At 41.5% G+C, this 25,100-nt stretch overlaps 1 protein-coding gene across 1 annotated transcript in view; it reads right to left on the reverse strand.

The window, feature by feature from the left end:
* LOC115135299 (protein FAM204A-like) overlaps positions 1–24,851 on the reverse strand; it is a 35,664-nt gene extending 10,813 nt beyond the window's left edge. The window contains exons 1-5 of the mRNA XM_029669838.2: positions 24,422–24,851; positions 23,939–24,029; positions 23,418–23,460; positions 22,904–23,006; positions 13,021–13,110 (exon numbers count right to left, since the gene is read on the reverse strand). Coding sequence (XP_029525698.2) covers positions 13,021–13,110; positions 22,904–23,006; positions 23,418–23,460; positions 23,939–24,029; positions 24,422–24,682 — 588 coding nt within the window. The 5' untranslated portion in view covers positions 24,683–24,851. The remainder of the gene's footprint in view (positions 1–13,020; positions 13,111–22,903; positions 23,007–23,417; positions 23,461–23,938; positions 24,030–24,421) is intronic.
* Between the last annotated feature and the right edge of the window lie 249 nt (positions 24,852–25,100).

Raw genomic sequence — 25,100 nt, forward strand, 5'->3', positions numbered from 1 at the left:
AAATAGGAAGAACTTATCAGCAGGTGTTTCTGACTAATAAACATGTCCATGTTGGATGGTGGTCAAGAAATGTAGGCTAAAAATTATTTGCACGTCATCTCATAGGAAAAGACAAGTAAGACGATGACTTATTGACTTAATGTGCATTCGAAAGTATTCAGACCACTCAACTTTTTCCACATTTTGTTAAGTTACAGCCTTATTCAAAAATGTATTAAATTGTTTTTTCCCCTCATCAATCTACACACAATACCCCATCATGACAAAGCAAAAACAGGTTTGTAGAAATTCCCACATTTATAAAAATGGCACACCTGTATTTGGGGAGTTTCTCCCATTATTCTCTGCAGATCCTCTCAAGCTCTGTCAGGTGGGATGGGAAGTGTCGCTGCACAGCTATTTTCAGGTCTGTCCATAGATGTTCCATTCGGGTTCAATTCTGGGCTCTGGCTTGGCCACTCAAGGACATTGAGACTTATCCCGAAGCCACTCATGCGTTGTCTTGGTTGTGTGCTTAGGGTCTTTGTCCTGTTGGAAAGTGAACCTTCACCCCAGTCTGAGGTCCTGAGCACTCTGGAGCAGGATTTCATCAAGGATCTCAGGATTTCATCAAGGATCTCTGTACTTTGCTCCGTTCATCTTTCCCTCGATACTGACTAGTCTCCCAGTCCCTGACGCTGAAAAACATCCCCACAGCATGATGCTGCCACCACCACCATCATGCGGCACCGTAGGGATGGTGCCAGGTTTCCTCCAGATGTGACGCTTGGCATTCAGGCCAAAGAGTTCAATCTTCTTCTTTTTTTAGGTCTTTAGGTGCCTTTTGGCAAACTCTAAGCGGGCTATCAATTTATTTTACCAGACAATTATTTTTTCATGATTGCCATTTTATTGCCAGTCTGTCATTAATTAATGAAACAGTTTTTATTATTAGCTTATAAAACCGTTGATGGTACATTATTGTAAGTGTGAGTTCAAAGCTTGCTAATAAGCCTTCCCTACTCAGATAATGGAATATGTACAAAGCGGGCAAACTTTCAGACTCTTTTTCAGTCCCTAAAGATGACAGTATCTAGCATCAGATTATTAGGGAACAGAAAAATAGAGACATGCTTTATACCACTGGCTGTTTGGCAGCATCTTCCCAGGAGTGGCTCTCTTTTTGCATGTCATGTAATGCTGTTTGTCGAATTGGCAGCAAGATTACATAAACCTCTGACACGATTGCCCCCTGAATGACAATAATGATCATCTTTATTGAGAGAACATGACAATGCATCTTGAATAGAAAATAATATGGGGAGGATATACAGCTCATGGGTTTGATTAGATAAGCAGTCAAATAGTCTCACCAGACAACCAATGCCAGTAATGCTTTCATGTACTTGGACGTATTTTTATTTTTTTACACCTACAGAATAAAGACGATTTGTCATCATGAAATTGTATAATGACCAATAGGGATGTGCATCTTTTCCTATCAAGACGATTTGATACATATCTAGATACATGGGCTCCGATATGATACAGGAACGATACGTTTTATTTTGAAACGTTTCGGTGCGAAATCAAGCTCAGGTGCATCCTGTTTCCATTGATCATCCTTGAGATGTTTCTGCAACTTCATTGGTGTCCTCTTGTGGTAAATTCAATTGATTTTGAATGGCACAAACCTGTTTATATAAGGTCAGAGCAAAAACCAAGCCATGAGGTCAAAGAAATTGTCTGTAGCGCTCCGAGATTGTGTTGAGGCACAGATCTGGGGAAGGGTACCAAAACATTTATGCAGCATTGAAAGTCCCCAAGAACACAGTGGCCTCCATCATTATTAAATGGAAGAAGTTTGGAGCCACCAAAACTCTTCCTAGAGCTGGTCGCCGGGCCAAACTGAACAATCAGGGGAGAAGGGCCTTGGTCAGGAAGGTGACCAAGGACCCGATGGTCACTCTGACAGAGCTCCAGAGTTCCTCTGTGGAGATGGGAGAACCTTCCAGAAGGACATCCATTTCTGCAGCACTTCACCAATCAGGCCTTTATGGTAGAGTGGCCAGACAGAAGCCCCTCCTCAGTAAAAGGATTTCCTGAGTCATATTCTCTCAATAAAGATGATCATTATTGTCGTTCAGGGGGCAGTCGTGTCAGAGGTTTATGTAATCTTGCTGCCAATTTGACAAACAGCATTACATGACATGCAAAAAGAGAGCCACTCCTGGGAAGATGCTGCCAAACAGCCAGTGGTATAAAGCATGTCTCTATTTTTCTGTTCCCTAATAATCTGATGCTAGATACTGTCATCTTTAGGGACTGAAAAAGAGTCTGAAAGTTTGCCCGCTTTGTACATATTCCATTATCTTGCCTCTTCTGAGTAGGGAAGGCTTATTAGCAAGCTTTGAACTCACACTTACAATAATGTACCATCAACAGTTTTATAAGCTAATTAGAAAAACAGTTTAATTAATGACTGACTGGCAATAAAATGGCAATCATGAAAAAAGAAACCGAGGGTGCTAAGCTTCCACTACCACCAATTAAGGCCTAATTACAAACAAATTATATATGTGTTTTGCTGTGGGCTTTAATTTAAAAAATGGCTTTAATTAAAAGAGAAAACATGCTAATTAATTAAACAGCACAAAAAATCTACATTGAAAAGTATGCTTTGTCTATCAAGTAATTAATGAAATACAATAATCCAAATGAGATTCCCAAGCATTTGATAAAAGCTTAGTACCCATTTCAAAATTAATGGGTGAAAATTTAATGTGAGTCATACAGAGATACAATAAAAAGTTCATTCTGTGATAAATTGCTTATGGTGCAGGGAAACCGAACAAAGAAAATACTTTCCTTAACTGTTTCTCAGTCGCCCGGGGGCCTAGCATGGGTAGAGGAAGAGAGCCTCGTGTTCTGATGTGGGGCGGGGGACAGCGAAAATCTGATAACGAGTGTTTTCCACAAAAGCAATGCTCATTACATTTGTATTACAAACACGTGGCATCTTAGGCGAAGGTACTGCAAAGGGAGAACACACAAATAACATAAATAACACGAAAACACTTAGTTCAGCTCTTTTGTCTCGCCCAACAAAAGCCTTTTTGTGCCACCGTTGTATCACAATACTTAAAACAGTGCTTTCTAAAGGGATGCATGTCAAGGGTGGTTTGGCATTCTTTCGTATAGCTCTAGTTTCATTGAAAATGGTAGAAGTAATGAGATTTCTAATCATCTCAAGCCATTTTGCGTGGTATAAGAAGTAGTGATAACCCTAGGCAAGTTAGCAACCACCATTTACATGGCTCTAGATCTCTATCTCCGACCAACAATGATCTAATGTCAAGTGACTATTAAGTTGGTCCTTTACACTTTATTTAGATATTTAGAATCTGGATTGCCACGAGCAGCACCTGTAGATAATTTGGCTTGGATTCCTGTGTTCAACTATCTACGGTATATGTTTCAGAGTGTCATTTCTCTGGGATCTGTACATTCGCCTACCAGTGGTTAGCCAAGGGGCTATGATGAACCATGCAGGCGTTTCTTTCCAGAATTGTTATATTCGTTCACTTCTGGAATTCATGAAAAGGACATGCCCCCCCCATTGTGTCAGACTAGAGAGTTTCTGTTTTGAAGTGGTAATGCTCCGCTAATAGCTGTGATCAGTGCTAGGGGGAAACTGGAAGCACTAACATGGTGTGACATTTTTTTTTTGTCTTGTATTATTCTCTCTTACTCTATAAAGTACTGCCGCGGAGTATTTCAAAGGGGAGCTTATTGCTTGGTTTGTACAGGAGAGGGAAAATTAGCAAGTGTTGCAGGATGGATGTCCGCTGAAGAGGCAGTGATTTACAATAAGCATTGGATTAAGTAGTGCATTGCTATTTAACCTACCTACAGCTATGGTTGGGGGTAATCTTTTAAACTCTTTAAACCACGTGTGTAACGCATTGTGAATGAATCATAGGCATTTATGAACCTGTGCAGGCAGTTATAAGGAGCCACGAGCTGTTATGAGCAGATGCTGTACTACTGAATTACAGTCGTAGCCGAATACAGCCTTCGTTTCATTTCCAGGAATGCTTTCTGGAATTCATCTTTCAAATAGAGCTGCTGAATCCTATTAACTCTCTTGACAAAAGGGTGTGCGAGTTATATATAGCACTTAATATTATGCTAATTGGGGAAATTAATTACACTATATGTAATCTACAGCTGGGTAAAATAATGTTCAATAATCAAAGGATGGAGTAGCAAGTGCCCTTATTGGAAGACATGCACCACTTAATACACTGTACTAATATTAAAAAGTACTTTAGGGACCAGAAGCTATTCCTAGTATTTTGTGACTTCTATGCCGGCCTTTGAGAAACAACAAGAAAAGAACGGCTCGGCAAAAGATCAACAAACAAAACTGCACGTGAGAAAAGAAGAAACGCTGCCAATCCTACCGGCAAACAACGGCTTTCTAAAATGTATAAGGTATTAGGGATGAAAACTGAAGGCTTCCTTCGAAACTGTCTCAGTAAGGTACCAGTTAATAATATGAACAGATACCTATGAAGGAAAGCGATTGCTTTGTATCACCTTTTTTTTTGTCGGAATTAATACTTAACTTCCAACTTTAAAGAAGAACATAACTTTAAAAAATATATATATTTGAAAAGGGTACTAAAAACAAAAGACTTGCAGCCCCTGGAGAATATTTAAATATATACTTTAATGAGAACACAATCTCAAAGCAACCGGACAGATGAAAGCGCATGTATCAGAGAATTTGTAAGGAGCCTTCAAAAAAAGAAAAAAAGAAAGAAAAAGGTTTTACCAAATTGTTTTCATATTCAGATTAAAAAGAAGAAAGCAAAGGCAACAAAAAAACTAAACATGAATTGATTGTGCAAGCTCAAAACACGGCAGAAACAAACAATTCCCTTATTGGGAAGAACCTTATGACAGTCTTTCTTTCAATCTTCAGCCATTTCACCGTGGTTCAAAGAGATACGTATGTGCAATGCTGGTAGATTGAGTATGAAAAGGCTGTGATACATAGTTGTTCACAGTGTACTAGGTTTTCTTTACAAATAACGCCTTGGGGGACAGACACACCCTCTTGAGTACTTCACAGCTGTCTATTCCTTTTCCGTTCTTTCCGTGTTAAAAACCTATCCCTGCACTAAAAAGCCTGCCATAATGTCTCAAGTGTTAAGACCGTAAACAAAATGAAACATATAAGCCATTACATACAGTATCAAATGAGACTCTTCAATAATAACCTTGAAATTGATTCTGGCCCCAGTTGAGAATATTGATGCTCTAAATGTTTTTCACCATAGGACTGTCCTGAATCAACACTCAAACATCATTGCAATGATGTTGAACTCAAGACAGATTAGACATGTGGGTGTAGAATTCTCCGCCTAGATGCACTTTTCTCCAGAGCCTGTTTCATACACCACATGCCATTATTTATCAATAATAAGGCCACGTAGCCGCCACTTTTAGCCAAAGCGATTTACATGTAGACTTTCGGCTCGAATGCAGGAATTGAAGCTGCAACCTAGGTACTTCCTGCAGCCACTTGTAGCAAATACACTACTCTCAAGTTGATCCACGTTTTTTTTTTAGATACAGTATATTTGGTCCAACATCCACTAGTGAGACTGAGCAAAACATCTTTGAAAAGGGACATTGCAGCAGTAACACAAGTAGGGTTGGAAAACTACCAGTAACTAACAGGTCATTTATACTTGAATAACTTAAAACAAATATATATTCATAAATAGTATTTAAAAAAAAAAAATTAAATTATATATCTGTGTCCATATTGTCCATGAGTTTCTAGTGGATAGACCATATGGTTCAAGAGAAAATATCCTAATGAATTGAAAAACAGAGACAACACTGACATTATTTTTTAAATTAACTCCGCAACTCTTCCAAATATTGACTTTTTTCACAACTGCCACCAGTTTGGCACCAAAACAACAAAGAACAATCCTTTATATAAAAAAATATAAAATATATTTTATGCTGAAAGTCATATTAAAACACCAGTGGCATGCATTAAGTTGATGGTTTACATTTAGGATAATGTTTTACAGCTTTGTCTTTCTATTTTGATTTCTTTATTATTTCATATATTTGACATGTGATAAGGCCACACAAAGGGCCAGAAATAATTATAGACACCTGTGATAATTTGAAGTACCCCAAAAAGGACACGGTGCTAAAATTCCCTCCAAAACTTGAAAGTTACAACAATTCTGGTAGTTTACTGGTAAACGTTAACAGTAATATAACCTCCCTTTGCCACCATGAAAAACATCAGTAGGCTTGGGTGGTATACCATATACAGGGGTATTTGGAAATAGCCACATTTTTCAATACCGTCTAATACATTTGAATTTGTTTAGCTACTTTTTAAGTAAATACCTGCAGTGAACTTGTGCAATATGCTAGGGGATGAAGATTGCGTTCTTCATTTCACCCGTCACATAATTATTTATTATGAAGCTTACCAGTAGTACCCAGTCACGTGGTGTTTGTGTGTGTCACTCACTGTTGTGCAGCACGCCCAGTTGATCTAGTTCGAGTATGGAATTCACAACAAAGAATTTGCCGGCTAGATATCTTATAACTATTAAGTGAACTGTCTAAAAATGTGCTAAATGCTCTGCAGTTGTGCATTTGATTCGCTAATTTAGTAGCTAGTTCGCTAGATAGCTTTTTCAAAAATTGAGTTATGCTTGCCGGTAACGCTGAGAATCCCCTCCTGGACCAAGAGCCTTGCTGTGTAATATTTGTTTGGTACGTGCAGCAAACTATGAGTAGCATTTTTGAGTTACGTCTATAACTTTATGAGCTGGGTTGTCTGTCCTGAAAATAGTTTAGGTCAGAGAGTGTATAGAATGTTCATAATGCGATTGTTAGCATTCAATGTGGGATTTTACATGTACTTCTGCCAGTATTACCGAATATCCCGGTATGGCACAAGGTCGGTATGAAGGTGCGATAATCTGGATACCGCCCAAGCCTACACATCCGTATCCACTTCTGTACAACATAGTTAACATACTACAGTAGAATTAATGGTGAAATCTCAATCAATGGCCTACTCATTCACAGTACTGTATGAAGTAGGTGGAATTTGTAGGTCAGTTGTCATCAGCTTTCATTATCACGTAGAAAACATTTCCATCAGGCTAATAATGGCCTAATAAAAAACAAGTGATACAGAACAATGAACGCAGTCCGTCTCACCAATTCTGTTGTACGTGATAGTTCCTTCTGATACTTTGTCCCCCCAAAACTTCAGTCAATTCACTGTTCTCATCATGAGGTAAACACAGCTACAGAGTGAGCTATGGCTGCCAGACTGCTGTCAAGCCCATCCTTCATGTTCCTGGCAAGCCACAAGGGAGGTGACAGATAGGCGAAGAACCTCCGCTAATTCTACCCAAATCCACTAGTGCTCTAAGAGGCTTTCTGGAACTACAGGTGCCACGTTCTCATCAACAAAGCAAGTCATTCAATTTTTCTAATCTTTACTTTGACCACTTGCATTATTGTATTTTATAGTCTGTTTTATATTATGCTGGGTACAAGAATCAGCCTTCAACAAACAGTCTGCTTGCATGTAAAAATCAAATCCCTTACTGCCGGTGTCCCTCTTCAACATTTTTAATAGACAACCAGGTTAATGTTTGATAGAGTACAAAAAGCATCACGATTTGCGTGCATGGCCTAACTTTTGTTGAAGTTCAAATGTTTACCTGAACAAAGCTTTAGGTACGGTGCCTTCAGCAAGTATTCACACCCCTTTACTTTTTCCACATGTTGTGTTACAGACTGAATTGAAAACGGATTCAATTTAGATTTTTCCTTCGTCACTGGCCTACACACAATACCCCATAATGTCAACGTGGAATTATGTTTTTCAAAATGTTTACAAATGAATAAAAATGGAAAGGATTCAATCCCTTTGTTATGGCAAGCCTAAATAACTTCAGGAGTAATAATAATAAGTTGCATGAACTCACTCGGTGTGCAATAATAGTGTTTAACAAGTTTGTTGAATGACTACCTCATCTATGTACCCAACACATACAGATAATTGTAAGGTCCCTCATTCGAGCAGTGAATTTCAAAACACAGATTCAACTCAATGCCTCACCAAGAAGGGTACCTATTGGTAGGTGGATAAAAATAACAATAAACAGACATTGAATATCCCTTTTAGCATGGTGAAGTTATTACATGTTGGATGGTGTATCAATACACCCAGTCACTACAAAGATACAGGCTTACTTCCTAACTCAGCTGCTGGGGAGGAAGGAAACTGCTCAGGGATTTCACCCTGAAGCATACTTTTGGTTGCATCATGTTATAGAAAACTGAAAGGTGAAATCCATTAAAGCCAAGAGAATGGAATTCATTCCCCTTGACAATCAACCGTCCTTTGTCGTGGGTGATGTTGGCTTTCGCCGACTGTTCAAGCACCGATACACACTACCAAGTGCGCTATTTTTCAGCTGTTGCCCTACTGGAGTTACACAGTAATAGCATCACTGCTACTAACCTTCACGACTGACATTTTGACCAGTGATATAAGCCCCATGAGCATGCTGAGTCTGACAGCACAGTTAGAGGAAAGTCGTATTTCAGGCTCATGAATGTGCTGGTTGTCATACCGCTGCTACAATTTTAATGGCATTTGAGAACATGTTTGAAGCTTGGAAAGACTAGCAAGCTCCATTCGAACAACTGAGTAACAGAGCTGAAACTTCACTGCTTGACATGTATGATGAAATCCTGGTTGAGAATGAAACGACTGAACAACGAAACAGCACAGCAAGTAAGTGAAAGAAATAGGTTTTGATTATGTTTTACTGGTAATGGGGACATACGTAAATGCCAACAAAATAACTTTTTGGTCAGAGTGTGTGTGTGTGTGTGTGTAACCTAACCAAATTCTTATTTACAATGACGGCCTACCCCGGCCAAACCCGGACGACGCTGGGCCAATTGTGCGCCGCCCTATGGGATCCCACTCACAGCCTGGATTCGAACCAGGGACTGCAGTGACGCCTCTTGCACGGAGCTGCAGTGCCTTAAACCGCTACGTACATGTGTGTGTTAACTATTTAACTGTACTAGAATGTTTAAAAGGACACAAAAAAATATAATATCAGTCATCAGTATCGTTATTTTTGGGGCAAGGAAAATATCAGATATCGACCAAAAATGTCCTATCGGTGCATCACTACTTGTAATCGTTAAGGACTGGGGAGTTTTTCAGGATAAAAAAGAAACAGAAAAGAGTCTGCTTTCCACCAGACACTGGGAGATGAATTCACCTTTCAGCAAGACAATAACCTAAAACACGAGGCCAAATCTACACTGGAGTTGCTTACCAAGAAGACAGTGAATATTCCTGAGCGGCCGAGTTACAGTTTTGACTTAAATCTACGGCAAGACCTGAAAATGGTTGTCTAGGAATGATCAACAACCAATTTGACAGAGCTTGAAGAATTTTGAAAATAATAAATTCATATTGAACAATCCCAGTGTGAAAAGCTCTTAGAGACTTACCCAGAAAGACTCACAGCTGAAATTGCTGTGTGAATGCTTATGCAAATTACATATTTTTGCATTTCATTTTTCAATTTATTTACCCATCTACACACAATAGCCCATAATGACAAAGTGAAAACACATGTTTTAAATATTTAAATCATCCATTTTGAATTCCGGCTGTAACACAACAAAATGTGGATTAACATGCCAACCAGACCAGACACGTCACAAAATACATTTAGAAATCCATGTTATTCAATTATTGCGCCAATGAGTGTCTGCGTTGCCAAGGGCTAAAATAGAACTCCTTTCTATTACTGATGCAGATCGCGCTGAAATTCCTGCCTCTCCCATCTCCTCATTGGTTTATAGAAGCAGGTACCCACGTGCCATCTCCTCATTGGTTATACCCATGTGGGTGATTGAAAGACAAACTGTTTTGCCGGTAGTCGTGGTAATACTATGAAAGTTTAGATGCCAATCACCATATAAATTCAAAGATGAGAGCCTGGAAGGAGGAGAGATGACTAGAAACGATTCGGTTGGCCGTTTTATGTGTGGATTAATTGGCGGAGTAGAGGAGCTTGTGCATTTAAGGTAAAATAACAACTCAATGTTTATATCCCGGGACAAATCAGCTAGCGAGTGCAAGCTAACTAGCTAAATTGCCATACATGTTTAATGCTTTTCGACCTGTCCCCAAACCAATGTCATTGGTTCAGAGTTTGTTTTGCTATTTTAACCTGCGTGTCGTGATCGCGTTTGGTGTAGGGGGACAAAATACATTTATGCACGATAGCACACGCGCGCAGCCGGTTTGGGTTCAGTGTTAGTCAAGGGACATGAATACTTTCTGAAGACACTGTACATGGCTGACAGCCTGAAACGTGTATGCTGTAATGATAAGGGTTGGGTAGGTTACTTTCTAAATGTAATCCGTTACAGTTAATAGTTACCTGTCCAAAATTGTAATCAGTAACGTAACTTTTGGATTACCCAAACTCAGTAACGTAATCTGATTACATTCCGTTACTTTTAGATTACTTTCCACTTAAGAGGCATTAGAAGACAGAAATGTTACAAATTGAACAACATCTATTGCAGGATAAATCAATGTTAAAGTTTACATAGCTGGCCATATGATGTTAAATTTTACTTTATGGGTTGATTATGTAGGCTTCTCCTAACCCATCACTCTCTTAACAGAATTCAGAAGTTAACAGAATGCTAGTCATTCCAATCAATGTTATACCCCTTGATCTTCAAGAACAGGACTTGGAAATATGAAAGTATAGATTAGCCAAATTGTTTTACCTGAGCATGACCCTAAATCTAAGGATTTATTAGCCAGCACTACTCTGTTGTTTATTACTTTGTTGTCATGGAGGACTGATTGAGCTTATATTTTGGGTTCTCATGGAGTGTGACAGTTGAACTAAGCACATGAGGAATTTATAAGTTACATTCTTCAAGAATCAATGGATATATACACACACTACCAGTCAAAAGTTTGGACACCTACTCATTCAAGGATTTTTCTTTATTTTTACTATTTTCTGCATTGTAGAATAATAGTGAAGACATCAAAACTATGACATATCACATATAGAATCATGTAGTAACCATGATGAAGTGAGAAGTACACAGCGTTGTATGAGATCTTCAGTTTCTTGGAAATTTCTCACATGGAATAGCCTTCATTTCTCAGAAAAATAATAGACTGACGAGTTTCAGAAGAAAGGTCTTTGTTTCTGGCCATTTTGAGCCTGTAATCGAACCCACAAATGCTGATGCTCCAGATACTCAACTAGTCTAAAGAAGAACAGTTTTATTGCCTCTAATCAGAACAGCAGTTTTCAGCTGTGCTAACACAATTGCAAAAGGGTTTTCCGATGATCAGTTCGCCTTTTAAAATGATAAACTTGGATTAGCTAACAACGTGCCATTGGAACACAGGATTGATGGTTGCTGATAATGGGCCTCTGTACGCCTATGCAGATATTCCATAAAAAATCTGCCGTTTTAAGCTACAATAGTCATTTACAACATTAACAATGTCTACACTGTATTTCTGATTTTAAATTTGATGTTATTTTAATGGATTTTTTTTCCTTCTCTTTCAAAAACAAGGACATTTCTAAGTGATCCCAAACTTTTGAACAGTAGTATATATTATTATATATACATTTAAAAATCCAAAAATGGATGTAGCAACTACAGATTGTCCCTTTAAGTCAACTTGTGCAAGTTTGAGCACGTGTCCTTTAGGCCTATGGATTTTTTTTCATCAGTAGCAATTAGATTGAACAACAAAAGCCCCACTTTTATCAGTGTGGGATCCACACTATACAGCTGTTGCAAGAGCGCATTTTTCACAGGCTGTCCATCGGTTACAAAAACAATGATTGATAGGCAGCTTAAACTTCTTGAATTCAACCATTATTGTGTTCAAATACACATTGAGATTTGTGAACAGCCATCCACCACAATCTGTAAGGCGCAAATAGTTAAGAGAGAGCAGCAGTGTGATTCACATCAATGCGCTATGTAGATATCAATAATAAGTGATATCCGTATCGCCGTAGACTACACCACTGCTGTCATCCTTACCTCCAAGTGTTTATTAAAATTGGATAACCTTTGGATGCTGACAACAGTCACACTATTGGCTTGGACTGTAGCCTACAAAAGCCCATTCCTGCTCTTTTCCCACAATCCATCAACCACATTTGGTGTGTCATCATAGTGGTCTCTGACTTGTGGTCAGATTCGCTCAGGCGGAATAAACTTAAACTTGCGTCTTTTTTCAAAGCTGATTTAAATGTTATTGAGAAAACAGAGAAGTGTCAACAACAACAAAAAATTTCCCAAACATCCTTTCTGAATTCAAAATTAAATCATCTAGTTTTTCAAAAGTATCATTAATATCAGTGCTTCTATAAGAGCATCACATCTCTCACTTAATACAATTCAAGTTGTGACAATTGAACATACTGCAATCGCCAACTATGAAAAGTAGTAGCGATGTCTTCTTAAGCACAATTATGGGTGTGTGGGCAACTTTTTCTGCTAAATTAGCTTCAAACCGCTTGATCCCCGATGCCTGCCAAGACGAGTGGTTTCGAAACTGCAGGCAGTGCATTTAGGGACGTGTGCACTTCAAAGGTATGAAACTCGCACCTTGAGAATGTTTTAACAGTTGGCTTGAAAGCAATGTAGCCCTTCATTAAAAAACTGAGCCAAAAGTGCTTTTGACACTGCCGAACTCCAAAACTAAGGGGGAGGGCTTTCCATTAACTCAATGGGAAAGGGCTGCAGGACTTCTCAATTGCGGGTGCCTGTGTGTGTTTTTGTTCCCCTATGTCTTGGCAGGAAGAAATGGCCACGGATCCATTAGTTCAATTTGTCACAGCGGGAGCGCCCCAAAGATCTCTTATCGGTACAACATACCTCTCGAGTGGCGAGTCTGTCGCTCATCTCCTCCGCCTTCCCAAAGTCCCCTTCAGCGATGGCGCTCTCTATGCTCTTCTCTAAGCTGGACTGGAGAGAAGGGGAAAATGTAGTGATTTAGAAATAGAAAAAGGGGGGAGGGAAATCAAAGAGTAACTTCAAAAGTCCCCTGGGCCTTACTTTTAATATGATTGCTATTACTACAAATATGTAGATTTTCCTTCACAAATGAAAACCTTTTTGATTGGATATTAGTGGGGAAATCTTCAAAAAATGCTACTGGAGATTACCAAACATAAATGTGACTCTTTAATTACACATTTCCATTACAGGCTGGAGCAGAGGAGGGAGCAAAGATGCCCCTGGTTACTGATGGCAGGGGAGGTTCTCCAAAAAAAAGGAGACTATCCAAAGAAGTAGAGTTAAGATCATTTCGTCAATAATTTCACAGAACACATGAAAGCAAGACCATTTTAAATTAGGGGGGAGCCCTCTCGGAAGCATCTTCATACGAATGATTCAAGGACTCCGGTTGTTTATAGACGCACACTCATCCCTCAAATTAATTTGGACAAAGACAGCAAGCTGAGCCTAATAATGATATGGCAATATAGTAATAATTACAAAAAAACGAATAATAAAATCTACCTCAACTTTACAGTGGTCTACTTGCTGGCAAAGTGGCAATGTTCATGTTCCAAATAAAATATGTTGTAAATGGGTTTAATGTGCGACATTGGGATCAACATTTCAAAATGGTTAAAACATTTTTTTATTTTTATAAATGCAGTTCCACATGTGTCCTGACAGGAATAAAAGTGAACATGCCAAATTGGCAAATCACTTTGCCTAACATAGACCTAGGACGAGGAGTTATATCCTTTAAAATTGCAGGAGTAAAATGGACACCAAAATGTATTTGTCATGTCATTTCATAACCTGATCACCAGTTCATATTGTGAATAATGCCCTCTAGGCTACTATCTTGTCATTCTAGGTAACACTTGACACCCAGCGCCATGACACGTTATGACACGGTCAAAACCATGTCATAATACGTCAAAACACCTGACATAACATGGTCATAACACTGTCATGACATATATTTAGACCGGTTGTGAAAAATATGGCTGGTTTTATGGCTGGTTATGACAGTGTCAAAACCCACAATACCTACCACACAAGGCAAAACATTCCATTACACCATTAACACACTGTTGACAAGTAGTCCATGTTATATGAAACTGTCTGAAATGTACCATATTAAATGACCATTGTAATTGCACATACATTGATGTCAGACATGCAACTAGCCCAATCAAATCAAACTTTATTTGTCACATGCGCTGAATACAACAAGTGTAGACTTTACCGTGAAATGCTTACTTACAAGCCCTTAACCAACAATGCAGTTCAAGACGAGTTAAGAAAGTATTTACCAAGTAAACTAAAATAAAAAGTAATAATAGAAAAGTAACACAATAAGAATAACAATAATGAGGTTATATACAGGGGGCACCGGTACCGAGCCAGTGTGCGGGGGTACAGGTTAGGTGAGGTAATTTGTACATGTAGGTGGGGTGAAGTGACTATGCATAGATAATAAACAGTGAGTAGCAGCAGTGTACAAAAGGAAGGGGGGGGGTCAATGTAAATTGTCTGGTAACAATTTAATTAATTGTTCAGCTGTCTTATGAGTAAGGGGTAGAAGCTGTTGAGGAGCCTGTTGGTCCTAGACTTGGTGCTCTGGTACCGCTTGCCGTGCGGCAGCAGAGAAAACAGTCTATGACTTGGGTGACTGGAGTCTCTGACAATTTTATGGGCTTTCCTCTGACACTGCCTATTATATAGGTCCTGGATGGCAGGAAGCTATGCCCCAGTGATGTACTGGGCCGTTCACACTACCCTCTTTAGCGCCTTACAGTCAGATGACGAGCAGTTGCCATACCAGGCGGTGATGCAACCGGTCAGGATGCTCTCGATGGTGCAGCTGTAGAACCCTTTGAGGATCTGGGGACCCATGCCAAATCTTTTCAGTCTCCTGAGGAGGAAAAGGTTTTGTTGTGTCCTTTTCACGACTGTCTTGATACGTTTGTACCATGATAGTTCGTTGGTGATGTGGACACCAAGGAACTTGAAACTCTCTACCCGCTCCACTACAAGCCGATCGGTGTTAATGGGGACCTGTTCGGCCCGCTTTTTCCTGTAGTCCACGATCAGCTCCTTTGTCTTGCTCACATTGAGGGAGAGGTTGTTGTCCTGGCACCACACTGCCAGTTCTCTGACCTCCTCCCTATAGGCCGTCTCATCACTGTCAGTGATCAGGCCTACCACTGTTGTGTCGCCAGCAAACTTAATGATGGTGTTGGAGTCTACAAGTTATTTAAAATGTGATGGAAAACACATGACTGTAAAGAATGTATTACAACAACAACAAAAGGAAGGAAACTTCTAGCAGGGAAAAAACACATTTGAATCCATGTGGGTATTGACACTCCTGTGTAAGTGTCATAACCAGCCATAAAATAACATAATATGTCACAACAGGTGTAAATATATGGGTCATGACAGTGATGACCATATTATGATTGGTTATGACATTACGTCAGATGTTATGATATATTATGACATGGTTATGACGCTGGATGTCAAGTAATGTGTTACCTCATTCTAATGTCAAGATGCATATTGCCATCGCACTGCCCTATCCCATCTGGAAAAGAGGTATACCTATGTAAGAATGCTGTTCATCGACTATAGCCCAGCATTCAACACCATAATAAGTGCATGGGGCGGCAGGGTACCCTAGTGGTTAGAGCGTTGGACTAGTAACCGGAAGGTTCCAAGTTCAAACACCCGAGCTGACAAGGTACAAATCTGTCGTTCTGCCTCTGAACAGGCAGTTAACCCACTGTTCCTAGGCCGTCATTGAAAATAAGAATTTGTTCTTAACTGACTTGCCTAGTTAAATAAAGGTAAAATAAAAATAGACGATGTCGTCCCCACAGTGACGACAAGAACGTATCTAAACCAAAAACCATGGATTTACAGGCAATATCCGCGCTGGACTAAAGAACAAACGGCTTACAAGGAACGGGACACAGACACATACAAGAAAGCCCAATACAACCTCCGACGAGACATTAAACATGTGAAAGGACAATATCCTATTACATCAGTTCCGACACTCGGAACAGAAAACGTTTGACCTCTGTCATTGCCAACAAAGGGTATATAACAAAGTATTGAGAAACTTTTGTTATTGACCAAATACTTATTTTCCACCATAATTTGCAAATAAATCCATTAAAAAAATCCTACAATGTGATTTTCTGGATTTTTTCCCCCCTCATTTTGTCTGTCATAGTTGAAGTGTACCTATGATGAAAATTACAGGCCTCTCATCTTTTTAAGTGGGAGAACTTGCACAACTGGTGGCTGACTAAAATTGCCCCACTGTATGTGGCAGGGCTTGCAGACAATAACGCATTACAATGGGAAACCCAGCCATGAGTTGCCCTGCGATACAGAACTACCAAACGAGCTAAATGCCTTATGCTTGATTCTAAGAATTTAACACTGTGACTTGCGTGAAAGCCCCTGTTGTTAAGGATGACTGTGTGATCTAGTGATCTAGGTTAACAAATCACAAGGCTGCCGGGTTTGATGGAACAACAGGGCACGTTCTCAAAGCATGCGCACACCAGCTGGCAAATGTCTCCACAGATATATTTCACCTCGCTCATCAACTCATCCCTGACCGCTGGCTACGTCCATTCTGTCTTCAAGAGAGCGAGAGTTGCACCCCTTCTGAAAAAACCTACACTCGATCCCTCCGATGTCAACAACTACAGACCAGTATCCCTTCTTTCTTTTCTCTCCAAAACTCTCGAACGTGCCGTCCTTGGCCAGCTCTCCCGCTATCTCTCTCAGAATGACCTTCTTGATCCAAATCAGTCAGGTTTCAAGACTAGTCATTCAACTGAGACTGCTCTTCTCTGTATCACGGAGGCCCTCCGCACTGCTAAAGCTAACTCTCTCTCCTCTGCTCTCATCCTTCTAGACCTATCGGCTGCCTTCGATACTGTGAACCATCAGATCCTCCTCTCCACCCTCTCCGAGTTGGGCATCTCCGGCGCGGCCCACGCTTGGATTGCGTCCTACCTGACAGGTCGCTCCTACCAGGTGGCGTGGCGAGAATCTGTCTCCTCACCACGCGCTCTCACCACTGGCGTCCCCCAGGGCTCTGTTCTAGGCCCTCTCCTATTCTCGCTATACACCAAGTCACTTGGCTCTGTCATAACCTCACATGGTCTCTCCTATCATTGCTATGCAGACGACACACAATTAATCTTCTCCTTTCCCCCTTCTGATGACCAGGTGGCGAATCGCATCTCTGCATGTCTGGCAGACATATCAGTGTGGATGACGGATCACCACCTCAAGCTGAACCTCGGCAAGACGGAGCTGCTCTTCCTCCCGGGGAAGGACTGCCCGTTCCATGATCTCGCCATCACGGTTGACAACTCCATTGTGTCCTCCTCCCAGAGCGCTAAGAACCTTGGCGTGATCCTGGACAACACCCTGTCGTTCTCAACTAACATCAAGGCGGTGGCCCGTTCTTGTAGGTTCATGCTCTACAACATCCGCAGAGTACGACCCTGCCTCACACAGGAAGCAGCGCAGGTCCTAATCCAGGCACTTGTCATCTGTCACCGTCTGGATTACTGCAACTCGCTGTTGGCTGGGCTCCCTGCCTGTGCCATTAAACCCCTACAACTCATCCAGAACGCCGCAGCCCGTCTGGTGTTCAACCTTCCCAAGTTCTCTCACGTCACCCCGCTCCTCCACTCTCTCCACTGGCTTCCAGTTGAAGCTCGCATCCGCTACAAGACCATGGTGCTTGCCTACGGAGCTGTGAGGGGAACGGCACCTCAGTACCTCCAGGCTCTGATCAGGCCCTACACCCAAACAAGGGCACTGCGTTCATCCACCTCTGGCCTGCTTGCCTCCCTACCACTGAGGAAGTACAGTTCCCGCGCAGCCCAGTCAAAACTGTTCGCTGCTCTGGCCCCCCAATGGTGGAACAAACTCCCTCACGACGCCAGGACAGCGGAGTCAATCACCACCTTCCGGAGACACCTGAAACCCCACCTCTTTCAGGAATACCTAGGATAGGATAAAGTAATCCTTCTCACCCCCCTTAAAAGATTTAGATGCACTATTGTAAAGTGGCTGTTCCACTGGATGTCTTAAGGTGAACGCACCAATTTGTAAGTCGCTCTGGATAAGAGCGTCTGCTAAATGACTTAAATGTAAATGTAAATGTAATATTTTCAATCTATCCTTGTCCCACTCTGTAATCCCAACATGTTTCAAGCTGACCACCATTGTCCCTCTTCCCAAGAGCTCCAAGGTAACCTGCCTAAATTGCTATTTCCCTGTGGCACTCACATCTGTAATTATGAAGTGCTTTGAAAGGCTGGTCATGACACATCAATACCACCGTTCAAGACCCCCTAAACCCACTCCAATTCGCATTCTGCCCGAACAGATCCACAGATGACGCAATCTAATTGCACTTCACACAACCCTCTCCCACCTGGACAAGAGGGGAAATAACTGAGAATACTGTTCAGCGACCAACACCATAGTCCCCTCCAAGCTCGGGACCCTGGGACTGAACCCCTCCATCTGCAACTGGATGCTGGACTTTGTGACGGGCCGGCCCCAGGTGGTGAGGGTAGGCAACAACACCTCCGCCACACTGACCCTCAACATGGGGGACCCTCAGGGGTGTGTGCTTAGTCCTCTCCTGTACTACCTGTTCATCCACGACTCCAACACCACCATCAAGTCTGCTGACGACACGACGGCGGTAGGCCTGAGGGAGTTGGTCTTAGTAGTGTGGTGACAGGACAACAACCTCTGCATCAACGTCAGTAAGACCAAGGAGCTAATTGTGGACTATAGGAGGAAAGAGGGGAGAGCACGACCCCATCCAGATCGACGGGGCTGTCGATGGGATGGGGGACGGGATGCAAATAGTCCGGGTAGCCATTTGATTACCTGTTCAGGAATCTTATGGCTTGGGGGTAAAAGCTGTTAAAGAAGCCTTTTGGTGCTAAACTTGGTGTTCCAGTATCGCTTGCCATGCGATAGTAGAGAGAACAGTCTATGACTGGGGTGGCTGTGATCTTTGACAATTTTTTAGGACCTTCCTCTGACACAACCTGGTGTAGAGGTTCTTGATGGCAGCCAACTTAGCCCCAGTGGGGTACTGGGCCATACGTACTACCCTCTGTAGTGCCTTGCAGTCGGAGGCCGAGACGTTTCCGTACCAGGCAGTGATGCAACCAGTGCCATAATCATGCTCTCGATGTTGCAGCTGTAGAACCCTTTGAGGGTCTGAGGGCCCATGCCAAATCTTTTTCGTTTCCCGAGGGGGAATAGGCTTTGTCGTGCCCTTTTCACGACTGTCTTGGTGTGTTTGGACCATTCTAGTTTGTTGGTGATGTGGACACCAAGGAACTTGAAGCTCTCAACCTGCTCCACCACAGCCCCGTCGATGAGAATGGGGGAGTGCTTTTCCTGTAGTCCACAATCATCTCCTTTGTCTTGATAATGTTGAGGCAGAGGTTGTTATTCTGGCACCACTCCACCAGGGCTCTCACCTCCTCCCTGTCGGCTGTCTCACCGTCGTGGCCGGCTGCGACAAAGCCTGGACTTGAACCAGGATCTCTAGTGGCACAGCTAGCACTGTGATGATGTGCCTTAGACCACTGCGCCACTCGGGAGGCCTCGCTTTCCCTTTATAATCCATGATTGTCTGGAGTCTCCATGATTGTCTGGAGTCTCGCCCTGTACTGTCGTTTTGCCTCTTTGATTGCCTTACGTTGGTTGGATTAGTTTTAATCATCACAGTAGGAACAACATCCTCTATGGACTTTCTGATGAACCAAGTCACAGAGTCAGTGTGTTGACACTATTCAGAGGCAACCCGGAACATTTCCCAGTCCGCGTGATCAAAACAGTCCTGAAGCATAGATTCCGATTGGTCAAACCAGCATTAATTTGATTGAACATGGCTATGTTCCCCCCTATATCTTAATGTAATCACATGAAATTGTTTTGCAGATTATTATCAATGACTTACTAACAGCTGTAACAAGTTGTCCACCGCAGGAAATTCTCACTGGTACCGTAGTTTATAGAAAGACCCAAATAGATTCTAAATGTCTAGCGTGTAATTGACTTAGGCCTAACATTTTTTAATGTAATGTCAATATGTAAATGACATTGATCACTAATGAGAATGTTTGAAAATGGAGGAGCAAGGCCTTCTCGTTATGTTGACTTCACAAATTCTGTTTAATTGAGCTTCTTGTTAAATATATCATATCCATTCAAAGTAAACCATTTTTGCTGCAAACACAGAGCAAAAACAACATTTGATGGTTCGTTCAGATAAAAAGAATTTAAATAACACTCCAAATAAGCATTACGAGAACTTCCAATTGAATTAGGGCAAAGTATACACTATTATACACTGCTCAAAATAAAAAGGGAACACTTAAACAACACAATGTAACTCCAAGTCAATCACACTTCTGTGAAATCAAACTGTCCACTTAGGAAGCAACACAGATTGACAATAAATTTCACATGCTGCTGTGCAAATGGAATAGACAACAGGTGGAAATTATAGGCAATTAGCAAGACACCCCCAATAAAGGAGTGGTTCTGCAGGTGATAACCACAGACCACTTCTCAGTTCCTATGCTTCCTGGCTGATGTTTTGGTCACTTTTGAATGCTGGCGGTGCTTTCACTCTAGTGGTAGCATGACACGGAGTCTACAACCCACACAAGTGGCTCAGGTAGTGCAGCTCATCCAGGACGGCACATCAATGCGAGCTGTGGCAAGAAGGTTTGCTGTGTCTGTCAGCGTAGTGTCCAGAGCATGGAGGCGCTACCAGGAGACAGGCCAGTACATCAGGAGATGTGGAGGAGGCCGTAGGAGGGCAATAACCCAGCAGCAGGACCGCTACCTCCGCCTTTGTGCAAGGAGGAGCACTGCCAGAGCCCTGCAAAATGACCTCCAGCAGGCCACAAATGTGCATGTGTCTGCTCAAACGGTCAGAAACCGACTCCATGAAGGTGGTATGAGGGCCCGACGTCCACAGGTGGGGGTTGTGCTTACAGCCCAACACCGTGCAGGACGTTTGGCATTTGCCAGAGAACACCAAAATTGGCAAATTTGCCACTGGCGCCCTGTGCTCTTCACAGATGAAAGCAGGTTCACACTGAGCACGTGACAGATGTGACAGTCTGGAGACACCGTGGAGAATGTTCTGCTGCCTGCAACATCCTTCAGCATGACCGGTTTGGCGGTGGGTCAGTCATGGTGTGGGGTGGCATTTCTTTGGGGGGCCGCACAGCCCTCCATGTGCTCGCCAGAGGTAGCCTGACTGCCATTAGGTACCGAGATGAGATCCTCAGACCCCTTGTGAAACCATATGCTGGTGCGGTTGGCCCTGGGTTCCTCCTAATGCAAGACAATGCTAGACCTCATGTGGCTGGAATGTGTCAGCAGTTCCTGCAAGAGGAAGGCATTGATTCTATGGACTGGCCCGCCCGTTCCCCAGACCTGAATCCAATTGAGCACATCTGGGACATCATGTCTCGTTCCATCCACCAACGCCACATTGCACCACAGACTGTCCAGGAGTTGGCGGATGCTTTAGTCCAGGTCTGGGAGGAGATCCCTCAGGAGACCATCCGCCACCTCATCAGTAGCATGCCCAGTTGTTGTTTGGAGGTCATACAGGCACGTGGAGGCCACACACACTACTGAGCCACATTTTGACTTGTTTTAAGGACATTACATCAAAGTTGGATCAGCCTGTAGTGTGGTTTTCCACTTTAATTTTGAGTGTGACTCCAAATCCAGACCTCCATGGGTTGATAAATTTGATTTCCATTGATAATTTTTGTGTGGTTTTGTTGTCAGCACATTCAACTATGTAAAGAAAAAAGTATTTAATAAGAATATTTCATTCATTCAGATCTCGGATGTGTTATTTTAGTGTTCCCTTTATTTTTTTGAGCAGTGTATATATATATATATATATATATTATTTTGCTTGCACGACAATTTACATATCAAAATATGTATGTCTCTTTCTTGTTCTATTACACCAGATGTATCAAGTACACAGATATATTTCTAAATGGATTCAAGTAAGAAATTAACTCATTTTTCCAAGAGTTTCTTATTAGGGTTATTATTAGGACACACACAAACAGCTATTCACATGCACTTTCCTTCCCAAAGATGCAAGACTGAGAGACACTAAAACAAAAGCAGGCAAGTGTCTGATGCCATTTTCTATACACCTTTTCATCAAAATGTAGGCTAATGCTATGTAGACTAGAGTCATATCCATGTAGGCTAAATCCATGGGTCTGATAATTAGCCTCTCACACGTTGAGTAGCCTGTTATTGTGCATGTACTGAGTGCACTCTGAGCTTTCCACATACAGTAACACTGTGAGCAGGAGCTGTCAGGTATCTGTATAGACATTCAGTACAGACACTTCTCTCTAGAGCAAATCTACATCTTACTTTAATCTCAACCAAAAAAAAGTGGAATGGAGAATCATCCCAATGTCAAGATTAAGGTAATCTCATCATTAAAACGTAACACAATCTTTTATATTTTACACAATGTCAGGTTTGAGTCTAGAAACCTCTTAAGCCGCCTGTCATATTTAATAAAACAATAAGAAGTTACACACGCATGGAAATGGAAAGACATAACATGTTCAATGCTTTTGCCATAACTTGATGGCATTAGACACAGGCAGACTTTATTATTTACCTTGGGAGCAGGCTTGTAACAGGCAGGGGGTTGAAATCTATCATTGATGCCAAAGTACTGCGTCAGCCCATCCCAATGCTTGTCATGCTCAGCTTGAGGCTCTCTGGCGAAGAAGAAAGAGTGTTCATGTTTATTATCGGTTCAGAACAAGACTACAGCATATGTTAAGGCTATAAATGGGTGCTAAGTACCAATCAAATTTTTGGAATGCCCGGGTAGAATAGGCTTTCAGTTAGGCCTACACCAATAACAAGGCTATGTCCCGATTCTCCACCCTTTTCCATAAGTGTGCACTTGGACACTCCCTGTCATGGATTTAAAGCATAGGATTGGTGTAGCCTAAGCATTGGCTGGAGGGAGATCCCGTGCAAGAAAGTGTGCAAGCTCTAATGCGCACTTTTGGGAGTATGGTGGAAAATCGGGACAAAGCCTTTGAAGACTCTTTAGTAGTTAGTGGAATACTGTATAGAACTATGTTTGAACAGATTTTGTGATACATTTAGGTCTACGTTACCTTTCATTGTTTGATTCCATGTTCTTAGTCCCTGATTCATCATCTGTTTAGTGACATGAAACACAAAGAAATTAATCTTGTAAACTCCAAAATCACCCAATTTTACAGTCTGTCGTATTGTGTCATAACTCATGACCTCAGAAATATTAACATACACTGTGATCATATCCAAAGCAGTGAAAAGAGGTAGACCGGCTGACTATTTATTTCAGTGACTTTCAATGGAATTGTATATTATTTAATTATGTTCCACTCAGATCCATTCCAGTTCAGCTTTTATAGGCAAAAGACTAACTCAATTATAATACCATTTTTGTATTTATCGAGGACAAAGGAACACAGCACTTTAACAAAAACACTAACGTTAGGGTCATGTGACACTTAGAATTTGGACACAGGATGAACCCTCTTCTTTTCCCATTTCCATTATTTCTGGGATAGGTCAAGTCGGTTACATCTGACCAGGGCAAAGATCGTTATCTTTTTCAGTGGCTGTGTGGTTACAAATAAGTGCAATTGACCTTTCTTATGTCGTCGTTTTCCCCGCTGTCTTTTTTTGGGGAACTTCATCTTCTTAATCTCATCTTTTTTCTTCTGTAGCTCTTTAAATCTCTAAAAGAACATGAAGTGTAACCATTCATTTAAGCAACAACAATGTATGCAACAAAAGCATTTACCCTAACCCTTTCAGCATGAATTGTGTGTAATGTGTATATGGTAGAAAAACATACAATGTAGCTTTACAAAGATGAGTAGCTTATCCACATTGGATTTGCTTTTTGAAAGTGGCGCTGATCCTGGGAAATGGGAATAAGTGGTATAGCCAAGCAATGCAGCCATTTTGTTATAACACGTTATTGTTTTCCATGCAGGCTTCATCATTTATGGACTGCCTATCCAAAAGTAGTAGGGGATGCTATAGAGTATATAGGCAACATCGCTAGCTAGCTAACGTTAGCTTGATATGCAACACCTGACTAGGAAGCATAACATGTGTGACATACTTGCCACTTCTCCTCGGAAATCCCGGGTAAGCAGTCCAACGATTTATCATGTTCTACGACGGGTTGTAGTATATGGGAAGAACTTGTGTCTACAAGTGTCGCAACGTTTTCCTTAAGACCACGCGAAAGTCCAGCTGCACGACATTTGTTTGAGGCGAACGTTTTTTCTTGATTTGCAACTACATTTTGTCCCTGGTAGTCCTCATCATCTGAAGTAATTTCTGCATCGCTCAGACCTTTCGGTAAAAGTCCGCTATACATCTTGAGAATGGCAAATCAACAGCAACCCGGTTTATAAAACGTGTTAGTCAAACTGATATTTTAAAAATGCATCGAAAACTACTTGAAGCGTTGTAAACATGTTCACTTCCTGGTGGACATTGTGACTCTTGCAAAACAACTACTCCGATTGGGAAAAACAATATAGTCTCTACCAATGAAAACTGTTCTATCGCTGCACTAAAGCCGATGGTTGCGTTTCAGGTCGTCTTTATTACAGTCGCGCTGCGCAACTCAGATTATTGCTGAGATGTTGAACGATTGTCCCTCTCAGAATTAACACGATTATAGGGAGATAACCACCATAAATGTGTTGGTATTCCATGATTAGTTTTAAAAGACGACAACCAGCATAAATGTGTTGGTATTCCATGATTAGTTTTAAAAGACGACAACCAGC

The sequence above is a fragment of the Oncorhynchus nerka genome, linkage group LG10 (genome assembly GCF_034236695.1).
Source record: "Oncorhynchus nerka isolate Pitt River linkage group LG10, Oner_Uvic_2.0, whole genome shotgun sequence".
Classification (NCBI taxonomy): Eukaryota; Metazoa; Chordata; class Actinopteri; order Salmoniformes; family Salmonidae; genus Oncorhynchus; species Oncorhynchus nerka.